The 26441-nt window shown below is 43.5% G+C and overlaps 1 protein-coding gene across 5 annotated transcripts in view; it reads right to left on the bottom strand.

The window, feature by feature from the left end:
* LOC137417874 (uncharacterized) overlaps nucleotides 1-26441 on the bottom strand; it is a 163351-nt gene that overhangs the window by 130939 nt on the left and 5971 nt on the right. For 2 of the 5 annotated variants that reach the window (XM_078770527.1, XM_078770525.1), the window contains exon 2: nucleotides 24807-25239. In XM_078770527.1, the coding sequence (XP_078626653.1) occupies nucleotides 24807-25227 (421 nt within the window). In that variant the 5' untranslated portion in view covers nucleotides 25228-25239. Of the gene's footprint in view, nucleotides 1-11017; nucleotides 11234-19864; nucleotides 22054-24806; nucleotides 25240-26441 lie in introns of those variants that run through there. The other 3 variants (XM_078770528.1, XM_078770526.1, XR_013621919.1) reach the window with 3 other exon arrangements.

Raw genomic sequence — 26441 nt, forward strand, 5'->3', positions numbered from 1 at the left:
ATCCCACTCCACCCTCCAAGTCTTTAAAACAGCTGTTCACCACCATCTCTTATCTTCCCCCATCCAAAACCTTGATCTTTTCTACCCCCGCTAATTTCACCCCAATTCCCCTTTTTGAAATACCAACTTCTGTCCTGCAAGTCCTTGGTATTCTTGTGCTTTATACTTCTTCCTCCCCCCCCCCCCCTTCCCATGCCTCCTCCCCCCGGGCCCTCTCCCTTCCACACATCTCCCTGCTCTCGGATGTTGTGTTTGTGTGCTTCCCCTTTTCTCCCCATCTTGTCTTCCGCTCCCTCTTTTTGTGTATTTTGTTTGTCTGGTCGATTTGTTTGTGAAGTAAATGTTAGCTCTTTCACGAGCCTCGATTCAGTATACAAAAAAAAAAAAAAAAAAAAAACCCGGCGGTGCTTCATGGCCCAGGCAAGCCTCTCTTTCTTATTTTGCCATCTTAGCAATGGCTTTCTTACTGCCACTCAACCTGTCAAACCTGCAGCTCGAAGTCTTCTCTTCACAGTTGAAAATAAGACATAACACATATTATAACACCTTTTTCTTCTTCTTCTTTAAAAGGTTGCTTTCGACTTCGTCACCAAATCTATTCATCCCAAAAAAAAAATCCATCTCTTACAGTGCTTCTTTTCTACATTCCCTAAACTCTCCTGCATTCCATCCTCCCTCCAGAGTCCTTAAACGTATTTTTGACTCGAAGGTCACAAGAAACTCATTTTGCAATAAATGTTCGTTTCCCATTAATCGTACACTTTCGAAAATCCAATCTCACCCCTCCCCTCCAAATCTTCCCCATCACCCCTCCCCTCCAAATCTTCCCCATCACCCATCCCTTTCAAATCTCCCCCCTTGCCCCTTCCCTCCTAAACTCCCCCCCACACCCCTCCCCTCTAAGACTCCCCCTTGCCCCTCCCCTCCGAGACTCCCCCCCTCCCCTCCAAATCTCCCCCATCTCCCATCCCTTTCAAATCCCTCCCCTTGTCCCTTCCCTCCTAAACTCCCCCCAAACCCCTCCCCTCATAAACTCCCCCCTCGCCCCTCCCCTTCAAATCTCCCCACCCTCATTTCTTCTCCATTTCCCCCCTCTCACCCCTTCTCCTCAAAGCGCCTCCCCGCTTCTTCCCCCTTCCAACTCTCACCTCCATCTACCCCAACCTTCTGCCTTGCTCTTCCCCCTCCTCAAATAACACCTCATTGTGCCTCACCCAATCACCATCAAACCTTTTGTCCGCCCCATCCTTCCCTTTCTCCGAGCTATTCTGAAATCTCTGACACACCTTCAACAGCTCTCCCTACCTCTTCCACCTCTTCCACATCTTACCCTGCCCCTCCTCCCCCCTGTTCTGTATCCGATGCTCCCCCTTCCTCTTCATTAACGGTATGGACCTCAAACATCTGGGGCCTTCGTTCAAACTTAACTGATCTCTCCATACAGGTTGCTTCTGACAAACCAGACGTGATCTGCGTAACAGAAGCTTTCGTCCTTCATGATGTCTCCGATTCCTTAGTTTCTCTCCCGGGTTACTCCGTCCTCCGGTATGATAAACCTGAGCCGCGTCCTGGCGGTGGGCTTGCTATCTTTATCAAAAACTCTCTTCCTCACTCGCCCTGCACTGCACTCTCTCGACCTCACCCCCAGGAATACCTCTGGCTACGGCTTCCCCTTCGCTCCCACCTCTTGTTCATATGTGTGTTGTACCGTCCACCAAACAGTGATGACTCCATCTACATCTCGCTGTCTGATAATATGGACCAACTTCTATCGACCCATCCCAACTCTCTCTTCCTCATATGTGGTGATTTCAATAATTGTCACCATGCCAGTTGGCTGGGTGTGGGTACCTCTCTCACCAGCCATGGCTCCTCAGCAAAGGACTTCTGTGACTCACTTGGACTGACACAATCTGTCAATTTCCCGACTCGGATCTCAGTCAACGGAGCATCTTCTCTTCTGGACTTGGTTATGACGAACTTCCCTGAAAATGTCTGCTGCTCTTCTTCTGCTCCAATCGGATCATCTGATCATGTCCTTGTTAAAGTGGACATCCCTCTGACCATTCTCAGGGAGCCTCCTCAGCGTCGACGAGTCTGGCATTTCACTGAGGCCAACTGGCACGGTCTTCAAGCAGCCATCAATCATCTGGACTGGTCTCCCATCTCTACCACCTCTGAAATCAACTCATCCTGGGAATTCATCCAAAGTAAATTGCTCTCTCTCATGCACAGATTTATCCCATCTCGTCTTCAGTTGTCATACCCTTCCTCCCGTCCATGGTACACGGAATCTTGTGGTGAGGCTGTTGCCCAGAAACAACTTGCCTTCGTCTCCTGGAAAGCAAATCCAACGGAAGGAAATCTCATTTCCTTTCACAAAGCCCAAAACAAGTGTGTGTCCACCCTCAGGAGAGCCAGGAAACAATATCTCTCCGTTCTCAAGACCGAACTCTCTTATCTGTCTCCCTCTTCCAAATCGTGGTGGCATCTGGTCAAATCTGTTTCTGGTGTTTGTTCCCCCTCCATCCCCTCCCTTACCTCAAACGGCTACACAGCTGACTCCGCACATGAAAAAGCTGAATGCCTCAACTCTGTGTTTGCCGATAAATCTTGTGTCCCAAACCCATCCCTCTCTGAACCCACCATACCCCGTTGTACCCAGCTGCTCATGGACTCCGTGTCCTTTCCTCCTGACAAGGTGGAAAAGTTTCTGTCAACCCTCGACTCTGATTCTGCAAATGGACCTGACGGCATCAGCCCACGGGTCCTAAAATCTTGTTCTTCCGCTCTTTCACTTCCTCTCTCTGTTCTCTTCACCCTCTCTTTTGCTCAAGGTCAACTGCCATCTGCTTGGAAATCAGCCAACATCACCTTTTTACACAAAAAGGTGCAAAAACAGCTCCGAGCAACTACAGACCAATCAGCCTTCTCCAAATTATCAGAAAAGTCATGAAATCCATCATTGCTTCGGATATGAAATCTTTCCTCTTCTCCAATGGCTTGATCTCTGATCATCAATTTGGTTTCAGACCAGGTCACTCTACTCTGGACATGCTGCTTCTGCTGTCTCAAAAATGGATGGAGGTCCTCAATGCCAAACAGGAAATTAGAGCTGTCTCCCTCGACATATCACGTGCCTTAGATACGGTCTGGCACCCCGCTCTGCTCAACAAACTCTCCTCCTTTGGTATCCATGGAAATCTCCACGCATGGCTGGCGGACGTCCTCTCTAGTCGGAGTCAACGTGTGGCCCTGAATGTGTTTCTCTCATCTCCTCTTCTTGTTCAGGCTGGAGTTCCCCAAGGCAGTGTTCTGGGCCCTGTGCTTTTTCTGGACTTCATCAATGATCTCTCTGACTCTCTTGAAAATGCTATCTAGCTCTTTGCTGATGACTCCACTCTCTGCCGCTCCATTCCTCATCCCTCAGATCGGCAGCCTGCAGCCTCCTCACTCTCTGCAGACCTGGACAAAATCACAGACTGGGCAAACAAGTGGAACATGTCTTTCAATCCTGACAAATCTCACACATCTTACGATGTCTCTCTGAAAAGACTGACTGGACAACCCTCCCATCTACTTTCTGAATAATCCTCTGCAAGAAGTTCTGTCACTCAAGCTTTTGGGTCTCACCATCTGCCATGATCTTTCCTGGGAAAACCACATTTCCAAGCTGGCCTCCAAAGCCAGTCGCCGACTGGGCAACCTCCGTCGTGCGAAGTCCTTCCTTGGCACACCTGAGCTCCTCACCAAATACAAGGCTTTCATCCGCAGCTCAATGGAGTACTGCTCTCCCCTCTGGGCTGGTGCTCCTGCCTCACACCTAGCTCGTCTTCACGCTGTTGAAACCAAAGCGATCAGAATCATTGGAATCTCCCGCGATGACGCTATCTCCGAAGGCCTTTCACTTACTCACCGCAGGCAGGTTGGTGGTCTTTCCGTCTTCTACCGACTCCTCTCCGGCCGAGCCCCCTCAGCCCTGTCTGTGCTCTGTCCCCCAAATATTCCTGCAGGTCGCACAAGATCTGCCTGCAACCCTCTTATGGTTAAACTGCCAAAATCAAAACTCTCTGCTCACCTTCACTCCTTCATTCCTCTTTTCACCCGCCTCTGGAACAAACTCCCTCACTCTCTTCAATCCCACTCCTCCCTGCAGGTCTTTAAAACAGCTGTTAACCACCATCTCTTATCTTCCCCAATCCAAAACCTTGATATTTTCTACCCCCGCTAATTTCACCCCAAATCCACTTTTTTGAAATACCAACTTCTTTCCTGGAAGTCCTTGGTGTCCTTGCGTTTTATACCTATCCTGCCTCCCCCCAAGCCCTCTCCCTCCCACACATCTCCCGATGTCCCTGCTCTCAAATGTTGTGTTTGTGTGCTTCCTCCCCTTCTCTCCCCATCTTGTCTACCGCTCCCCTTTTTATATACTTTGTTTGCTTGTTTGTTTGATTTGTTTGTTTGATAAATGTTAGCTCTTTCACGAGGCTCGTTTCTGTATGCAAAAAAAAAGAAGAAAAAAAAGACTTGCTTACTTCGACCAGTGTCAGCTGTGCTTGAAGCTGTTGTCCTGTGAGCCGCCTAACCCGCAAGCTGTTGACTCTCAGAAACTTGTCTTCCGATTCTGTTGTGGCTTTGCGTCTGCCAGACCTCTTCCTGTCAGAGTTTCCTCAAGTTTCCAATATACAACTTCCTGTCGTGCAATATTGTCCAAATAATACTTCAGAGGGTGTAATAACAGTGTGTTCCAATATTGCTTTTATACAGACAGGGGGTTTGTAATCAAGTAATCAGCAGAGGTTGGGACACCTGTAGGAATATTGTTTGTATCAACTTTCAAGGCTTAATTTACTTGCATTGCTGCACAACAGCTGAAAGTTGTTAGCCCATTACTTGTTCCCTGAAGAAGGCCTTTTTTTTAACAATATAACTGTGCAATTTACATTATTTTCCCGTTTTTGCTGACCTAAACTTTTTTTTAACCTCGAGAAGTTTACTGGTTACCTTTGTACCATTTCAGGTTATTCACTGGACTTGAATTGCTTAAATTTCAATAAAAACTGGAAAAATTGAAGTGTTCTAAAACTTTTTACCGGTAGTGTATGTGTCGCAACAAATTTATTGGGTTCATTGCTCTTTTAATGGCTTTATCTACCCGGAATGTTGGAACTAAACACCAGGAAACGTTTAAACTTTATTTTGTCATCAAATTTGCCGAATGACAACTTACCCACATACAGTGCATTAAGAAAGTATTCAGACCCCTTCACTTTTTTCACATTTTGTTATTTTGTAGCCTTATGCTGAAATCGTTTAAATTCATTTTTCCCCTCATCAATCTACACTCAATACCCCATAATGACAATGAGAAAACAGGATTTTAGAAAGTTTTGCAAATTTATTAAAAATAAAAAACTTTGAAATATCACATTGACATAAGTATTCATACCCTTTCCTATGACACTTGAAATTTATCTCAGGTGCCTCCCATTTCTCCTGATCATCTTTGAGATGTTTCTACACCTTGATTGGAGTCCACCTGTGGTAAATTCAATTGATTGATTGGACATGATTTGGAAAGGCACGCACCTGTCTATATAAGGTCTCACAGCTGACAATGCATATCAGAGCAAAAACGAAGCCATGAGGTCAAAGGAACTGCCTGCAGAGCTCGGAGACAGGATTATGTTGAGGCACAGATCTGGGGAAGCCTAAAAAAAAAATCTCTGCTGCATTGAAGGTTCCCACAGTGGCCTCCATAATTACCTTCGCAAAAGCGGAAGGTTATGTTTTGATCGCTGTGTATTTATTTGTATGTGTGTGTGTGTGTATGTTAATCGCATAACTCAAAAAGTATTCAACCGAATTGCATGAAATTTGGTGGGATGATTGGTTATTATACGGGACACATTTGATTAGATTTTGGGAGCAATCGGGTCAAAGGTCAAGGTCAAGGTCACGAAAAGGTCAAAATCGTATTTTTGTTGTTCTGTTCCCTACACTCCCATGCCAAGTACAGAACAGTAGCTGCGGCGAAGGTATGCGCTCTACCGAGTGCCCGTTCTTGACATTATTTGTGTGCAAAATCTAGACGGTGTTTGTCAACCATGACGGCGTACTGAGCCGTCAATTTTTTTTCGTAAAATATATGTTCCGTATCTTTTCACCGATTGATAAACCATGATAGGGCTTTGCTACACAGATCTTGTAGTCTTTTATTTTGGCAACAAAAGTAGCTGCGGCGAAGGTATGCGCTCTACCGAGTGCCCATTCTAGTTCTTAAATGGAAGAAGTTTGGAACAACGAGGACTCTTCCAAGAGCTGGCCGCCCGGCCAAATTGAGCAATCGGGGGAGAAAGGCCTTGGCAAGAGAGGTGACCAAGAACCCGATGGTCCATCTGGCTGAGCGCCAGCGATCCTGCGTGGACATGGGAGAACCTTCCAGAAGGACAACCACATCAATGCAACACTCCACCGATCTGGGCTTTATGGCAGAGTGGCCAGACGGAACACTCTCCTCAGTGAAAGACACATGAAAGCCCGCTTGGAGTTTGCAAAAAAGCACCGAAAGGACTCAGACTGTGAGAAACAAACAAGAGAAACAGACTGAAAACAAATATCTAAGTGCAGCATTGCCGGGGCGCCTCCGGCCCCGGGCAATACCGCAGTGCAGCTCCTAGAGACTGCAAAAAATATTTTCTTAATCAATTGGCTGATAGCATAATTAAACCACCAGTGCTTCATCCGAAGATGTATCTTTTAGAAATTTAATGAAATAAGTCATTTAAAAAATTAAATAATTAATTGATGATTCAATAAATAATTAATCGATTAAATGATAAATCAAAAAATCAAAAATATCCTTTATAGCCACATCACTTGGTCACTGTCATGTCCAAATATTAGCTTCCAAGCTCAAAAGGTGCCTGAGATATTGCCCAGATGAGAAAGAAAATAAATGAATGATTAATAATGAAAATAAATAAATAATAATCATTAAAAAATGAAATAATTAATCAATTCGATAATATAACACATAAACCACCACCATTTCATCAGAATCTGTTACTAAAAAAAAAAAAAAAAATTGTCATTAATCAAATACCGCCGTGCAGCTCATAGAGACTGTATTTGGAGGGAGAGGTGCACAATATTTGATTAATTAATTGCATAATTAAAATCAATAAAAGATTGTCATAAAACATTTTCTTAATCAATTGGCTAATAGCATAACTAAACCACTAGTGCTTCATCCGAAGATGTTACTTTTAGGAATTTAAACAAATAAGGCATTAATAAAAAAATTACATAATTTATTTATTAATCAATAAATAATGAATCGATTAATTGATTTATCAATAAATCAAAAATACCCTTTACAGACAAATCACTTGGTCATTGTCATGTCTAAATATCAGGTTCCTCTTTGAAAAGGTGCCTGAGATATTGGCCAGATGAGAAAGAAAATAAATAAATGATTAATCATGAAAATAAATAAATAATAATCGTAAAAAATCAAATAATTAATCAATTGCCTCATAGAACACATAGACCACCACCATTTCATCCGAATCTGTAACATCAAAAAATTAAAAATAATAAGTCATCAATCAAATAATTAGATAATTCATCGATTAATCGATTAATCCTTTGGTATCCATGGAAATCTCCACGCATGGCTGGCGGACTTCCTCTCTAGTCGTCGTCAACGTGTGGCCCTGAATGGGTTTCTCTCATCTCCTCTTCCTGTTCAGGCTGGAGTTCCCCAAGGCAGTGTTCTGGGCCCCATGCTTTTTCTGGTCTTCATCAATGATCTCTCTGACTCTCTCGAAAATCCTCTCTATCTCTTTGCTGATGACTCCACTCTCTGCCGCTCCATTCCTCTTCCCTCAGATCGGCAGTCTGCTGCCTCCTCACTCTCTGAAGACCTGGACAAAATCACAGACTGGTCAAACAAGTGGAACATGTTTTTCAATCCTGACAAATCTCACACTCTTACTATGTCTCTCCGAAAAGATCGACTGGACAACCCTCCCATCTACTTTCTCAACAATCCTCTCCAAGAAGTTCTGTCGCTCAAGATTTTGGGTCTCACTATCTGCCATGATCTTTCTTGGGAAAACCACATTTCCAAGCTGGCCTCCAAAGCCAGTCGCCGACTGGGCATCCTCCGTCGTGCGAAGTCCTTCCTCAGCACACCTGAGCTCCTCACCACATACAAGGCTTTCATCCGCAGCTCAATGAAATACTGTTCTCCCCTATGGGCCGGTGCTCCTGCCTCACACCTAGCTCGGCTTCACGCTGTTGAAACCAAAGCTTTCAGAATTATTGGAATCTCCCGCGATGAAGCTATCTCTGAGGGCCTTTCACTCACTCACCGCAGGCAGGTAGGTGGTCTTTCTGTCTTCTACCGACTCCTCTCCGGCCTTGCACCCCCAGCTCTCTCTGTGCTCTGTCCCCCAAACATTCCTACAGGTCGCACAAGATCTGCCAGCAACCCTCTGATGGTTAAACTGCCGAAATCTCGGCTCTCTGCTCACCTTCACTCTTTCATTCCTCTTTTCTCCCACCTCTGGAACAAACTCCCTCACTCCCTTCAATCCCACTCCTCCCTCCAGGTCTTTAAAACAGCTGTTCACCACCATCTCTTATCTTCCCCCATCCAAAACCTTGATCTTTTCTACCCCCGCTAATTCACCCCAGATCCACCTTGTTTGAAATTCCAACTTCTTTCCTGGAAGTCCTGGCAGTGTCCATATGTTTTATACCTCTCCCACCGCCCCCTTCCCATGCCCCCCCCCCCAAAGCCCTCACCCTCTCTCAGATCTCTCGATGTCTCCATGTCTCTCGGTCCCTGCTCTCAAATGTTGTGTTTGTGTCCTTCCCCCTCTCTCCCCATCTTGTCTACCGCTCCCGATGTTATATGTTTTATGTGTCGGTTTGTCTTTCTGTGTGATTAATGTTCGCTCTTTCACGAGCCTCGATCTTGTATACAAAAAAAAAAAAAAAAAAAAAATCATCAATCAATAAATCAAAAATGGCCTTGACACATCAATCAATCAATGATGGCCCATCAACCTACTTTATCAATAAATCAAAAATACCCTTTACAGACAAATCACTTGGTCATTGTCATGTCCAAATATCAGGTTCCTCTTTGAAAAGGTGCCTGAGATATTGGCCAGATGAGAAAGAAAATAAATAAATGATTAATCATGAAAATAAATAAATAATAATCGTAAAAAATTAAATAATTAATCAATTGCCTCATAGAACACATAGACCACCACCATTTCATCCGAATCTGTAACATAAAAAAAATTAAAAATAATAAGTCATCAATCAAATAATTAGATAATTCATCGATTAATCGATTAATTGATCAATCAATAAATCAAAAATGGCCTTGACAGCCAAATCACTTGGTCATTGTCATGTCCAAATATCAGCTTCCTAGCTCAAGGAGGTGCCTGAGATAAAGCCCAGAAGATAAAGGAAATGTACAAGTACTTAATTAATCACTAATAATTAAATAACTAATTAATTCATTGATTAATCAATAAATGAAAAATATATTTTATAGGCAAATCACTTGGTCATTGGCATGTCCAAATATCAGCTTCCTAACTCAAAAGGTGCCTGAGATAATGGCCAGAAGAGAAAGGAAATGTATAAGTACTTAATTAATCGCTAATAATTAAATAACTCATCAATTAATTGATTAATCAAAAAACAAAAAACACAATTTTTGACAAGTACTTGCTCACTATTGTGCCGAAATTTCAGCTTTCTGGCTCAAAGGATGGCTGAGATATTACCCGGACAAACAAACAAGAAAGAAAACAAGTGCAGATACATTCAAAGTACACCGCTCCCATGCCAAATAATTAAATATCCTCCAGCGCGGCAATGCTGGGGCGCCTCTGGCGCACGGCAATACCACCGTGTAGCTCAAAGAGACTGTATTTGGAGGAAGAAGTGCACAATATTTGATTGATTAATTGCATAATTAAAATCACTAAAAGATTTTCATAAAATATTTTTTTAATCAATTGGATAATAGCATAACTAAACAACTAATGCTTCATCCAAAGATGTAACTTTTAGGAATTTCATTAAATAAGTCATTAATACAAAAATTAAATAATTTATTTATTAATCAATAAATAATTAATCGATTAATTGATTAATCAATAAATCAAAAATACCCTTTACAGACAAATCAGTTGGTCAATGTCATGTCCAAATATCAGCTTCCTAGCTCAAAAGGTGCCTGAGATAATGGCCAGAAGAGAAAGTAAATGTATAAGTACTTAATTAATTGCTAATAATTAAATAACTAATCAATTAATTGCTTGATCAAAAAACAAAAAATAATGTTTTTGACAAAGTACTTGCTCGCTATTGTGCCGAAATTTCAGCTTCCTCGCTCAAAGGATGGCTGAGATATCGCCCGGACAAACAAAGAAGAAAGTAAACAAGAAAACAACCAGAGTGAAAACTGAGTACTCCCTTTCAGCGTGCGTCATTGCCGAGCCCCCTTCAGTGCCCGGCAATGACGTTATGCAGCGCCTGGAAATGGCAGAGTAAAGGTGCGGTGTCCAATTATGCTTGAAAAAAGAAAAAGAAAAAAAAACATTAAATAATTTTCATCTTGCTTTTGAGCGTATATGCAAGCTAAATAACTCATCAAGTTGTAAACTATGCTGCTACAGAATCTACATGCGGATCTTTTTTAGTAAATGAAGAACAGGCTCTCAAAATGACCCAAACAAGAATTGGATGGAAGAAAATGCTTTAAAATGGTGACTGCTTGATAATGTATGCATAATTATATGCATGTACATAATTATATGTATGACCAGTGTTTCTATGTAACCATGGGAACTATCATAATTAGTGTGCACGTAATTCGCAAAGCCCAATAAATGGTCGATATTTTGGAAAAGGGTCATTTTGTCATGTCGACCAAAATATTTTTTTTTGATGTTAACATGTTTTTCCCATGTAAGTAGACATCACTGAACATAATTATGTACATTGGGGAGGATCAAGGGGTGGGGGGTAGGAGGGGAGGAGGGAGCACGTTAGGCCCCTCTGGTCCATGGACTATTGGACTATTAGTGTTGACCCTGGAGTCCCATAATCGCAGTGGCCCCGACTCCTCATTCATCACCTTGAGGGACCGACCCCATAAGGATGTCCAGAGTCTGCGCAAAGATGACTGGATCATCTGCAAAATAATAATCCACCTACCCAAATAATTCACCAAGTTTTGTGTCCATCCACAACGTTTTCTAAAATAACCTTTTTTTCTTTTTTTTTTGTATAGAGAATCAAGGCTCGTGAAAGAGCTAACATTTATCACAAAAAAAAAATCAAACAGACAAACATAATATATTGTTGCGGTTTTGAGAACCCCTCACTTGTAAATAATTATTGTAAATAATATCTCATCGTTTAAAAGGTTAAAGGTCGCACCCATAGTTCGTCCACAAGCAACACGTAGGACACCATAGGAACTTCTCAGTTATTTCCTTAGTCTGTGTTTAGTTAAGGCTGTGTTCCCAATAGTTGACTCTGTGTTGCATTAATTAAATAAGATAGGTCCTTTTCAATTTCATTCATTTTGCGGCTTAACTCCCGACAAATTGTTACGCGCCTTTGCCTTAGCGCTCGCTCCAAACGCCATGACGCACGCGGTCAAGCTTGGAGAAGAAGGGGGCGGAGCACCCAGAACGAGGCGTGGCCCTGTCAGTGTTCCATCAAGGGCGGAGTTGGTGAGCCCTCGCCATCCAATCAGGGCTGAGGTGAGCTCACCGGTGGGTGGGGTGCGAGAATACGCGGCTTGATTTAAAAGCGCACTATATAAGCGCAAGCACGGCACCCTTACACAGTTGAGTTGAGTTGAGTGGAGTGGAGCAGTTGCGCCAGGGGAAGCGACCGATGCGCGGAGAGAGCTCGTTTGTACCAGATGTGCGTGGAATCATTAAGTGGCGCTGAGCACCTGAGAAGCTGAGTAAGGAGGTCACGAGCAGAGAATGGCGCATACGGACTTGCGAAGGACTACCCCCCCCCCCCCCGCCATATATAAAATCCGATCGCACGCCAATGGTACGCGCATGCTGCCTGCCCGTGTTTTCGCCCTGGTACGAGTCGACACCTGGAGCCGGACCTCAATGCTTGAACCATCTGCCTGGACCTTCCTCCCCTACCATCTGCCTGGACCTTCCTCTCCTACCACGACCATCCCGTGTGAGTCTGTCTGTTTGTCCGGGGTTGTTAAGTTTAGACTGTATAGTTAAGGTTGCCGTGTGTCTGCTTCTTCTTCTTCTTGTATATTCTTTCTCTTTCGTTTCCTCTTTGGGTTTTTGTACATAATTAATAAATCATATTTGTTCTTTCTATACTTTGGTTTCCTCTTATTCGATCGCTTTCGTCTTTCCTCCATTGAGTACCTGTGGCACGATTTGGGAAACCGCTCAGGATCGGGTTTAGTCCTTTGTTAATGGCTCGGGCTTCGGATTGCTAAACCGCTCGGCAATTTCCATCTTGTCCACGGTCCGAGCGGGAGTTATCTCCTCGCTTTACGGTCAGGTTCGTAAGCAGGTATTTGGGACTCCATTGACCAATTACCCTGGCTAATACCGACCGGAAGTGATGTCATAGCTTCCAGGATCGGGGGACGGCCAGCTTTAAAGACAAGGGGATTAACCCCCCTTGATAAGGGGAGCGCCGACCCCGAATCCGTAACAATATAAAAAGGGGAGCGGTAGACAAGATTGGGAGAGAAGGGCAAGCACACAAACACAACATTTGAGAGCAGGGACATCGGGAGATGTGTGGGAGGGAGAGGGCTTGGGGGGAGGAGGCGTGGGAAGGGGGAGGGGGGTGGGAGAAGTATGAAACACAAGGACACCAAGGACTTCCAGGAAAGAAGTTGGTATTTCAAAAAAGTGGATTTGGGGTGAAATTAGCGGGGGTAGAAAAGATCAAGGTTTTGGATGGGGGAAGATAAGAATTATTATCTATCCATCATTCATCATCCTTTTTATCTATCATCCTTTTATTTTATCTTTTTATTTATTTTATTTATCATCCTTATTATCTATCCATCATTCATCATTCAATTATCTCTATCCATCATTTTGGCCCCATTTGTTTCCTCTTGATGGTGACCAATCACTTAAGAAATTCTCAGATCCGCATTCGAATGAATCACTAAAGAAATTCTCAGATCTTGGCTGAGAGCATGGATGTGCCGCTAATGCAGCACCCCCTCAAGACACTAAGATTTTAAGCCAGCCAACTTAACCGCTAAGCCAACACCGGGCTTCTCTCAAAAATGAAGAATCACTTTTAAAAAACTGGAAAGCATCTGAAAATGTAAAGCCCATCCACGTGCAATTTGCATTCGGACTTCTTCTTATTCATCTTCCATATGCGAAACATGATGAAAAGCAGTATAAAGCTTGTCAAAAATGACGGTTGTAACAGTTTGTTTGATGGTGCAGCCGCGTGAGCATGCCAAAGTCTGAAGCCTGGGCCTAGTGTCATATGTGCATTTATCTTTATTTATTAGACATTCTACAGACGTAAATGAAAACTCGGTTTACTCTGCGCGTGTTGCACATTGCATGCAGCAAATTTCACCTCCCTGCACCTTTTATATACATTGTGATTATTTAAAAAATGCCTCTGTACACCGACCTTGAGGCTTGGTTTGTAAGCCACCATCTACAATTCCAATGTAAGAGACATAATTACTCTTCTTTTGGATATTTGGAGTCCTCAGCAGTCCTTTGGGTCCTCTAGGTCTTCTGGGTCTTCCGGTTCCTCAGGGTCTTTTGGGTCATTTGAGTCTTTGGGGTCCTGTGGTCTTTTCAGTCCTCTGGGTCTTTGAGGTATTTTCGGGTATTTGGGGTAATTTGAATTTTTTGTGTTTTTGGGGTCTTTCAGGGTGTTTGGGGTATTTTCGGTCTTTGGGGTCTTCATGGTGATTTCGTATTTTAGGGTATTGAGTTCTTTGGTGAATTTTGGGTCTTCAGGCACTTTTGGGTTTTTGGTGGTCTTTGGGTATTTTCAATCTTTTTGGTCTTGAAGGTTTAATGGGTCTTCGGGTCTTTATGGGTCTTCGTTTATGGATCTAAGGGTCTTTTGGGTCTTTGGGGTATTTTGGGTTTTTAAGGGTATTGGGGCCTTTTCATTCTTTGGGGTATTTAGGGTCTTTGTGGCATCTTGGATCTTTAAGGGTATTGGGGTCTTTTGAGTCTTCGGGGACTTTTGAGTCCTCAGGATATTTTGGGTGTTTAGGGTCCATTGGGTCTTCAGGGACTTCGGAGTCTATTGGGTCCTCTTGGTCCAGGGTCATTGGGATCTTTTGGATCCTTTAGGTCGTTGGGGTCTTTTGGATCCTTGTGGTATTTTGTGTTTTCTGAGTCTTTGGGGCATTCTGGGTCCTCAGAGTATTTTAGGTCTTTTAACAGATGGACAGTAGTGTGCAAAGATTGCCCGTTAAAACCCCACATAAAACCCCACATAAAACCCCACTCCCTCCACTACTAAAGCACGACTCAAAGCCTTTAAAACCTACCCTTATGAAGAGGGACAGACACACAAATACACAAACACACATTGTGTTTTATATGGTACATATCGAACAAAAAATACCAAAAAATTGACAATTTTAGGCGACCTTTAACTTTTGACCACAAAAGCAATGGGCTTCAGCAAACCAATATGCAAACCCTGCTCAATTTTCAAGTCAATCGTATGAGAATTAATGATTTTTTTTCCACCTTCACAGTTTGTTCTAAAAAAAACAAAAAAACAAAAAACAATCAGCTTCTAGCTATTGACTGGTGAGCCAATGCAGTGACCCAGCATGCAAATTCTTTAAATTCCATGTCAATTTCATGAAAGTTGACGATTTTATGTGACACTGACCTTTGACCTTTTCACCAAATTATTAATTCGTCTTCTCCATATCCTCCAAATAACGTTATGTTGAAAACTTGATGACAAAGCTCAAATGGGACAAAAAAAGTTAGTGAACAGACACAGACAGAAACCTCATCAATGAGCCAGGACATGGATACACCCTGATGTACACACACAAGATTGGCATCAAATTGGCTGGCACATAATCTAATTTTGAGTTATTATACCCTTAAAGATCCAAGATGCCACAAAGACCCTAAGGACCCAAAAGAATGAAAAGGCCCCAGTACTCTTAAAAACCCAATGTTGAATGATCGACAAATGTAATGTTGAGTCGCCAGCTCTGTGATTGCTTTGGTGAGAAACTACTTCCGATGGGCCAAAGGAGGGTGGGTGAAGGTAAGAGCCTTCGACAAACCAAATGAGTGTTGGAAATAAAGGAAAAAACAAATTATGGGACAGACCACCGTGTGGTGTTAGCATGTGTTGCGGCACCGAGCTCACTTCAAAAAATAAAGCCTGCACCTCCTCCAGTGGGAAGAAAGACCAACTCCCAATGGGACAGAGATTTGCACCAAGCCAAGAGGCTCTGGAGGTGCTACCAATCTCAAAACAAAAAAAAACTCAAATTATGGGACAGACCACCGTGTGATGTTAGCATGTGTTGCGGCACCGAGCTCACTTCGGGGACGATCTCGCGAGATCACGGCGAGGTCACGTCTTTTCGAAGCTGTTCCATGCGCTCACGCTTTCGAAGCTAAGTGATCTTTCACAATTGTGTTTTTGTCGAGACTGTATCTATCTTTCGGTGTGTGTACCTTTAGCGTATCTTTTGGAAAATTCTCGGTGCAAATTTTTCCTACATGTATACACAAACGTCGGTTAATGCGTATCGAGTATTCTGAGGCCTAGTACTCGTAGGCTTAGGCGACCGTACCGTCTCCGACCTTGTGGTTTTGTTTCTCTCTCAGCGATTCGTCGAATGCGCTGCATTTATTTTCGTTCTCTGTTTCATCCCAGTCGTTCACCCCATACCTCCTCGTTTAATATCTCTACTCAAAAAAAAAAAAAAACCCCAAAATTTTTTTCCTTCTCAGGTCTTATTCGTTTATTTGTTGCTCTTATTTGTTCGTTCGTTCTTCGTTCACGTTGTTCGCGATCACGCGATCACGTGGTTAGAAATGTATAATCTCTCCCCTGAACAACTATTTTCTGTCATATATTATAACACCCTTTTCTTCTTCTCCTACAAAAGGATGCTTTCGTCTTGCTCACCAAATCTATTCAACCAAATCTATCCCAAAAATATATATAATACCATCTCTTACAGTTCGGGTGACACCGTCACAATTTCGGTCTTCGAGGCCGGCCGATAGGCACAGTGTGACCGGAAGGGACGAGGTTCTCCTGGCCACGTGGCCCTTGACTTGGTTTGTCCGCACAATGCGGGCGCTTCCAGGATGAACTTTAGCCGGGGAGCGTTTGGGCGCCCCGGTGTGATACTGCTGCCCACGCGCATAACAACTTGTGAGAGCACGTGGGTCCCGGCAGTCCCACTGGCCTAGCGCTACCATGTTTAGACAGCGAACTCCGTCCCCGGGCACCACGTCTGACTCTCTTATTCAGTGAGCCATGGCGACGTGGGCACGGTAGGACACCCGCGGAGCCCCGGCAGACCAGGGACGCACGAGCCTACGCGTTAGCGTGCTACGGCGGAATCAACGGCTTTGGCCACGGCCAGGCCGATACTCGGCCCGGTCGCACCGGAAATGAACTGGTTCGACGCCCGCGCTGGAGAGGTCGCGGGCGACTGAGATGTATTAACCAATTGATTAATTAATTTGAGACGTCCGATTTCTAGTGTTTGGAAATTTGGAAGAGCTTGACCCTAGCCTTTCCCTTGCGAGGGCAAGTAGGAACTTAACACTTGACACTTAAGCCTAGTTTGAAGTACACCCTGCCAGCGCCCACGGCGGGACGGCAAGGCAACCAGAAGGGACGAGGTTCTCCTGACCATGTGGCCCTCGATCTGGGAAGCGAGAGGCGTTCCATTAGTGGACGCGCCCCTCACGCCCGACTTTTGGGTGGCCCCGGCAGGCCGTTTGTTTTGACGTTCCATGACAGGCCCCGCACCCCCACCTCCGGGCCGACCGGGCGACCGGAATGAATCCCGGTGTCCCAATCCAAACCTTCAGAGCGGGCCGGCTGGGGAGTGACTGGCACCCCGTACCTGCACTTTCCGTCCCTGCGGTCCCAAATACCGGAACCACCCGAATACCACTTTATTCGACAAAATGAGGTGCGGCCTACAGCCTTAGAAAACTAACCCTATATAAGTCAATACCTCCAATGACACAGGCGCGCATTCGTGCCGCGTGACGTGGTGACGTCATCGCGCTTTCACCTTAAAAGATTTATTTGATATAAATTGATATTTTGATATAAGCCTTAGAAAACCAACCCTATAGAAGGGAGGGTGATAGAAGGGAGGGAGGGTGGGAGGGTGATGGCAGGGTGACGGCAGGGTGATGGGAGGGTGATGGGAGGGTGATGGGAGGGTGATGGGAGGGTCTCCCTCTTCCAAATCGTGGTGGCATCTGGTCAAATCTGTTTCTGGTGTTTGTTCCCCCTCCATCCCCTCCCTTACCTCAAATGGCTACACAGCTGACTCCGCACATGAAAAAGCTGAATGCCTCAACTCTGTGTTTGCCTCTAAATCTTGTGTCCCAAACCCATCCCTCTCTGTACCCACCGTACCCAGTCGTACCCAGCTGCTCCTGGACTCTGTGTCCTTTCCTCCTGACAAGGTGGAAAAGTTTCTGTCAACCCTCGACTCTGATTCTGCAACTGGTCCTGACGGCATCAGCCCACGGGTCCTAAAATCATGTTCTTCCGCTCTTTCACTCCCTCTTTCTGTTCTCTTCACCCTCTCTTTTGCTCAAGGTCATCTGCCATCTGCTTGGAAATCAGCCAACATCACCGCTTTGCACAAAAAAGGTGCAAAAACAGATCCTAGCAACTACAGACCAATCAGCCTTCTCCCAATTATCAGCAAGTCATGGAATCCATCATTGCTTCAGATATGAAATCTTTCCTCTTCTCCAATGGCTTGATCTCTGATCATCAATTTGGTTTCAGACCTGGTCACTCTACTCTGGACATGCTGCTTCTGCTTTCTCAACAATGGATGGAGGTCCTCAACGCCAAACAGGAAATTAGAGCTGTCTCCCTTGACATTTCACGTGCCTTCGATACGGTCTGGCACCCTGCTCTGCTCACCAAACTCTCCTCCTTTGGTATCCATGGAAATCTCCACGCATGCCTGGCGGACTTCCTCTCTGGTCGTAGTCAACGTGTGGCCCTGAATGGGTTTCTCTCATCTCCTCTTCCTGTTCAGGCTGGAGTTCCCCAAGGTAGTGTTCTGGGCCCTGTGCTTTTTCTGGTCTTCATCAATGATCTCTCTGACTCTCTTGAAAATCCTCTCTATCTCTTTGCTGACGACTCTACTCTCTGTCGCTCCATTACTCATCCCTCAGATTGGCAGTCTGCAGCCTCCTCACTCTCTGCAGACCTGGACAAAATCACAGACTGGGCAAACAAATGGAACATGTCCTTCAATCCTGATAAACCTCACACTCTTACGATGTCTCTCCGAAAAGACCTATTGGAAAACCCTCCCAACCACTTTCTGAATAATCCTCTCCAAGAAGTTCTGTCACTCAAGCTTTTGGGTCTCACTATTTGCCATGATCTTTCCTGGGAAAACCACATTTCAAATCTGGCCTCCAAAGCCTGTCGCCGATTGGGCAGCCTCAGTGTGGAAGGTCCTTCCTTGGCACACCTGAGCTCCTCACCACATACAAGGCTTTCATCCGCAGCTCTATGGAATACTGCTCTCCCCTCTGGTCTGGTGCTCCTGCCTCACACCTAGCTCGTCTTCACGCTGTTGAAACCAAAGCGTTCAGAATCATTGGAATCTCCCGCGATGAAGCTAACTCCAAGGGCCTTTCACTCACTCACCGCAGGCAGGTTGGTGGTCTTTCCGTCTTCTACTGACTCCTCTCTGGCCTTGCCCCCTCCCCCCCAGCTCTCTCTGGGCTCTGTCCCCCAAATATTCCTGCAGGTCACACAAGATCTGCCTGCAACCCTCTTATGGTTAAACTGCCAAAATCAAGACTTTCTGCTCACCTTCACTCCTTCATTCCTCTTTTCTCCCGCCTCTGGAGCAAACTCCCTCACTCTCTTCAATAACACTCCACCCTCCAGGTCTTGAAAACAGCTGTTCACCACCATCTCTTATCCTCCCCCATCCAAAACCTTGATCTTTTCTACCCCCGCTAATTTCGGTCCCCTTGTGTTTTATACCTCTCCCCCCCCCCACCCCCCCCTTCCCACGCCTCCTGCCCCCAAGCCCTCTCCCTCCCACACTTCTCCCTGCTCTCAAATGTTGTGGTTGTGTGCTTCCCCTTCTCTCCCCATCTTGTCTTCCACTCCCTCTTTTTGTATATTTTGTTTGTCTGGTTGATTTGTTTGTGAAATAAATGTTAGCTCTTTCACGAGCCTCTATTCAGTATACAAAAAAATAAATAATAAAAAATAAAATAAAAAAACAAGAAAAGGAACCTTATCGCAAGGAGGAGAAGGAGTCCATTTACTACTGTAACGTCTATTCAAGACATCAACAGTGGGGGATTCACAATGTCAACATCAACAGTGTCCCCCAATGTCAGTAGAGGAGGTACTTTAATGGACAAGCTGAAAAAGACCACATTGATCACCAGAGCAGCAAGACTGTGCCATCCCAAAAATTCAACAAAGTTGTGTCAACGGCACATAAATCCAAAAAAAAAAAAAAAATCAGAGATAACGGTGAAGGCCAGAAGACAAGCTGAATAAATTATGAGGTTGGGAGCCACGCGCTCACCATGGATGGGCAGAGGAGAGGTGGAAAAGTGGCCACAATGGCGCTGGGATGGACTGCACAATGAAGCAATGGTTTGGAATGCAGAGCGTTTCTGGTGACCCAGAGGTGAAGTCGTGGTGAGACAGAGGTGGAGGAGACAAAGAACCACCTTAATGGGGAGGGGAAACACACTTGCAATTGTAGACCGAGTGAAAACACCAACATAAATGAATGGGAATGAAAATGAGAATCACGTGAGGTCGTGATAAGACACAGAAGGGAACTAGACGGTATTCATAGAATACTTACCCTGCGCAGTCAACTTGGTGCAAGCCAACTCTTCTATTTTTGAACGTTTATTTTTTTTTTTGATCCAATATGGCTGTTCGACCACGTGAGCGATGACATCATAAATTTATATTCTCTAAATAATTGTCGCATAGATCATGCTCAATAAATTTCAAACTGATCAGACTAAGCGTTGGCCCTGTCAAATTATGACATCATAATTATGGCACCAATGATGTCATCGTTAACAACACCTATTCCCCATATGGAATTCTTTGCAATGAGCCACGTTTCAATTTTTAAAATGCTGACATGGCACACACTTTACTTTCCTGCAATGCAGACACAAATGTTATATTTTCATCAAAAATCGTGGGAATTTTGCCAAATCTGTTTTGGTCATGTGTTAATATACCTCAGCAATCGACAAATCTGAAATCAAAATTTTATATGAGGTCAAAATGACCCCGTGAGGTCGCTCCGTACTTTGCCTGCTCGTCGTGTGCAGTGTGATAATGAATTCCATGCCCACTCTAGATGAATTCTTCTTCAAACAATAACAACTTCTAGCTTCCAGACCATACATCCAATCATCTTGAAATTTTGCACACTTGTTACACTGCATTACCTCCACTACAATCTAAAGTTTCACGTCGATCAATGAAGCGGTTCAAGAGTTATAAAAATTTTAATATTTTCATTTAATTATTTATATCTGCCAAACCACGTGACTCATCGAAAATTCCAACAGGTCATTTTAGCAGACTGACATGCTGAACATATCTGTGAAGCTTCCCCTCGATAGGATCAAAAAATGAGGGAGGAGCTAGGTTTTAAATGTTTATGCTTACGTCACCATGTGACGAATGGCGTCATGCTCGCAGACTTTTTACTTTTTTGTTCATCTGGGGTATGTGATCCTGCCTGCAAAGTTTGGCCTCGGTCTTTCTGTTGTTTTGGAGAAAATTTGATTTCAGTGGTTTTTCAGGCTTTCCACTCAAAACAATATGGCGTCCAAACCACGTGACCTACAACGTCATTATAATTTTATTTCTGCATCAATTTATACCGAGAAGATGATTAAGAAATTTCATCCTGATCGGATAAAGTTTTTTACTTGTCGAATTATGACGTCGTCATTCACATATGTTATTCCACATGGAGAGTTCTTTGCAATGAGACCTGTCTCAATTATTTATGTGCAGCGCTTTTTGAGATAGAGGTGCAAAGGTTTTTGGTTTTACCAAGATGGCACCCATACCACGTGACCTGTGATCTCATAATATTCACTAAAATATTCTACAGCCGGAGGCCCTCCTATGGCGAAAATTTCATGTCAATCGGACCCACAGTTGCCGAGAAAATGAATTTTTAAAATGCAGACATGCACGTACGTACCCGAATGCTAAACCCTGCCTTTCGCTTCGCGAGCGCAGGGTAACAAGGAGGTGAAGGAGAGGAGTACAAGGATGATGAGGAACAACGAAGACTGGAAAAAGAGCTGGCAAACAAAATAGTGGAGATGAGATTGGCACCATTTGGGGAAAGTCCACAACTATATGAGAAAACAACCGATGGACAAAAATGCTGCTTGGACGACACCCAAATACACAAGGAATGTGGAGTAATCCACTCACCCATCTGCAAAAATCTCAATATTTCAGTTCCAGAAAACTCATGCTATCGTTATCCAAAAGCAATCATGGAAAACAATGAAGTAATCCCTGGCTCAGGTACAACCTAATTATCCCATTGAGCATAGAAAACAAAGGATTGTGACCAGATATCATATGTGGGTTCAAAAAAAGAAGGCAAAACACTGTCTCCTGCAATGCGGAAGAATGGCTAATTTATAGGACCCGCATCCGGATCTTCACCAAAATCTAACCAACATGTCCTCGTCACACACACAACCTGTCCACCCACCAAGTTTTGTCAAAATCTATCCATAATGTTTTGAGATATTCTGCTAACAGACAAACAAACAGTGGTGAAAACATAACCTCCATCCACCTTTGGTGGCAGAGGTAAAAATAAATGAATAAATCACAGAACATCAAGGTTACTGCTTGACATGCTATGTTGTTTTAAAAAATACGTCACGTACCAGACTTGGGTGTTAATCCATCATCCTGAAAATGGAGACTGCAGAAATCGCTGAGCCCAATTCCAGAGAAACCAGAAACGTTGTCCCAGTGCACATTTTGGGATCTGAAAATCTTTTCACAGAAACTGGAAAGTTCCAGAATAACATTCTCCAAAATTTAGCCAATCACAGCCGTTATCTAATCAGGTTGAGATAATGACATGAGGGATAGAAATCTGCAATAGGAAACCTAAATGCTCAATGGTTTTTTGAAATATCGTGAACACAAAAGTACATGGACAGATGATCGGTCGGTCGGAGCGACAGTAATATAGTAACAAAATTATTTTAGCACAAAAAGTAAAAACAAAAAAGGCGTCGGTTGATGGTAAAAACAATTTAAAACTTTTTTTTGTGCCCCATTTTTTTTGCTCCTTTTTCTGATAGTCTCCAATCTTGTCCGAGGGGAAACAAAAAAATACTTTAATTGTTATTTACCATCAACCGACACCTTTTTTGTTTTTACTGTATTAGCGATAATTATTTTGATACTATATTACCTTGTCACTACATTATTTTGTTGCAACACATTACTGTATTATTTTGTTACTATATTATTTTGTTACAATGTTATTTTGTTCCTACATATTACTTATTTTGTTATGATATTACGTGCCTGTCCCAAGTTTGGTTAAAAAAAAATCCCATTGACAATTCACAAGTTATTGCAGCAGACACACGGACGGACAACCGAAGAACATGATACCTGCATATCAGAACATAACAAGGTACTGGAACTTTTATTCATGTTCACACAATGTGGGGAGTTGTTGTTGTTGTTATCCTCCTCCTCTTCCCTTTATAAGGGGGTCAAACGATACCAAGCTTCTGCCCAGCCTTGACCGTGATACTCCTCCAATCCCCTCCGTCCTCAGCCAACTCTCTCCACCCTCCAACCACCCCCACTTTACTGATATCTTTCTTCACACAATCCTCCCACCTCAACACAGTTTACCTCTCTTCCACCTCGCATATTTGCTCAACCTATCTACTTTCTTTGCCGTTCTTTCTTCCCCCATCTGCACCAAATGTCAAGCCCATTTCAGCCGACATTTCACCAATGTCCCGGTCAAACTCATCTGCACACCAATCTCCTCCCTCAGTTCTTCCATTCTCCTTCTATCCACCCTCTTCACTCCCACAGTCCTCTTCACTCAGTTGTTCTTGCAAACCTGCAGTCTGTCATTGTATCTCTGTCAGTGCCACTGTCTCCAGACCCTACAGGTAGGCCGGTGTTACACATCACATCAGAACCTTCCCTTTCATGTCATTAAAATCTCTCCGCCATTACACACTGCACCCTCCTCCACACTTTTGAACCCACCAAAATCCTCCCCCGCATCACTGCCTCTGTTTTACTCAAACCTATTTCCTTATCTGATCTCCTTCCCCTACAAACTGATATTCATTTCTTTTCTCTTCTGCCCAACCCACATCACCTGGGTCTTCTCCATGCTTATTTTCAGCCAATGTTTCTCAAATGCCTCTTTTCACTCACCAAGTACTCCTGCATCTCCTGCCCAGACTCCACCACAACAGTCAGATCATTCTCACACAATATCCTCAGAATATCTTTCATGTATACCTTTCATATTTCATGTGTCCCCCAATGCTGATTGCATATGCAAGGTAACATGAAAAAAATGTTTAAAAATATGCCCCGAATTACATTTTTTGCTATTCTACCATTTGGTATTCCATTTTTGCAAATGCACCAAGGGGGCGGGGTCAAAATGATACTGCTAATACACCTTATTGCCATGTGATCATAACAACCAAGTAGATGAATTTTTACACAATCGTTCAGGAGAAGACAGCATGACAGACAGACATATGGAGGGACAGAGCCAATTACAATATGACTACGATGAAGCGTCTTCATATTTTTCAGAAAGCGTGGTAAAACAAGGAAAAGCCTTCCATGAAAATAACTTCCTACATGCAGATAACTTAAATGTACCGTTAAACATGGAACACAGAGGTATTTAATGCAATTTCCCCCCACCCCCCCCCCCCCCCAAAAATAGGGGCAAATAGACCCCAATTTAAAAAAATACTGTGAACATCACGGGTGATGAAGGTTGTGGTCAAGTTTTTCAAAATAGTCAATGCAGTTTCAAATAAGAGAGCAAATAACCATTTTAGGATATCAGGCCCGCTCACCAGGCCCCACCCACCATCCCTCCCACCTCCTTGAACTCCAAATTTTGAATGCCGTGTATAAAATTGAGTTCCAACACACAAAATATAATTTTACCCAAGTTTGGTCACAATCCCATCAGCAGTTTTGGAGAAGAAGCTGCAAGTGCTTATGGACAGACTGACGACGCGCCATCCCATAAGCTCCCCGGAAATATGTTCCAGGTGAGCTAAAATTTACCTTGTAATCTCCATCAAAAATCCATTAATATTAGACATTACAAAACTGCACTAAAAGAGATTACACAGGTTAAAATAATACAAAAAAAACAATGGTAGAAGATCAAGATATTTGTTGACGTGTGATGTTGTATTAAAAAAGTCACATACCAGACATGGCTCTTGACCCATCATCCTGAGAGCGGAGGCTGCAGACATCACTGAACCCGATTCCAGAGAAACCAGGAACATTTTCCAACTGCACATTTTGGGATCTGAAAATCTTTTCACAGAAACTGGAAAGTTCCCAAATAACATTCTCCAAGTTGACGAAAATACTTCCCAACAGAGAAGAACCCGCAATCTGGACATCTTGCGGCTTCGAAAAAGAATTAATAAATTTACAGAAGTCAGCATACATTGCAAATTGTAATTTCTCTTTGGAGAGAGAAAGGAGCTCGATTCGCAATGGATCCGACTCAGTACAAGCTCGAATAACCTTCTGATTCTCAATTCCAAGCTTATCGATCACTGCTTGGGCTGTTTCTGCTCTCAGGCCTTGGGACATGAGCCATTCCAAGAAGCTCTCCATTGCACCGATGACCTGCCAAGGATACAATGCTTATGTTAATCACAGAAAAGTTATACATGTTATTTTCTTTACTGGAATGTTTTTGAGTTATTTCCATTGACAATCCAATCAATTATTATCCAATAAATGCGGGGTTTGCATCCAGTTTGTTCACCCGCTGTGTCCCATTTTGAAAGATTTATTATCAATCAGCATCTAATGAATGTGAGTTTTTATAAACAGAGACAAAAACAAACCCAGAGTAAACTAGAGGAGACCATTCGGCCCATTATGCTGCGCCACATCAACACCAGCCAAATTTCATCCACCAAAACGATGCAATTTCATTTGGGGATTGAGGAGAGAAATGTGGATGAGACGATGTGGCAGACCCAGGGATATCCCAAGCGAGTCAAATACAAATGAGGAAACAAAATTATTTTAATTGTTTAAATAACAAAAAGAGAAAAAGCAATCTTTTGTGTTATTTTTTCAGAGGTGGGTGGGGGGGGGGGGGGGGGGGGAAAGATTTGGGTGATGGCGGTTCTTAGATGACAAACACACAACATCAACAATAACCGCTTGTCGAGACCCCCAAACAGGCACGACACTCTTCACTTCACTTCATTCACTCAGATGCACCCAATCTCCCAATCCATGCGCAAGTCACAAACGTCTTGCCAATATCCCGACACTCTTCAATCTCTAATGCTTCCAGGTACCTATCTAATCCTAATTTAAACTTATATATTGATTTTCTTGCCACCGCCTTTCTCGGAAACCATCTTATGCATTAACTACTCTCTCAGTGAAAGACTCTTACCTTACCACCCTATTTATTCTTCTTTTCTTTACTCGGCTATGGCCCCTGATCCAGTCACTGTCTCTGCTGAATAATTTTTCTGCACTTAGTTCGTCTATACCCTTAATTATCTGAAACATCTATCATATCCCATCATAACTGCCTCCTTTCTAATGTATAAAGCCGTCTCCTTCAGGCACCCTAAATTAGTTGAGTCTAGCTAGGCCCGGAATCAATCAAGTAGGCCTGTACTGAAGCCTCTCGATCGTAGCTATGTCTTTCCGACTTGTGGTGACCAAAAATGGAAACAATATTCTGGATGAGGCCTCACTAAGTGCTCAAGTACATACTTCAATTTTATTAAAATAATGATATTAAAGATCGTTTTTAAAAATCCAGAAGTGTAGCGCTACTGAAGCAGTCTCATCCATCA

Source organism: Myxine glutinosa, chromosome 1 (assembly GCF_964187855.1).
Source record: "Myxine glutinosa chromosome 1, kmMyxGlut1.1, whole genome shotgun sequence".
Taxonomy (NCBI): domain Eukaryota; kingdom Metazoa; phylum Chordata; class Myxini; order Myxiniformes; family Myxinidae; genus Myxine; species Myxine glutinosa.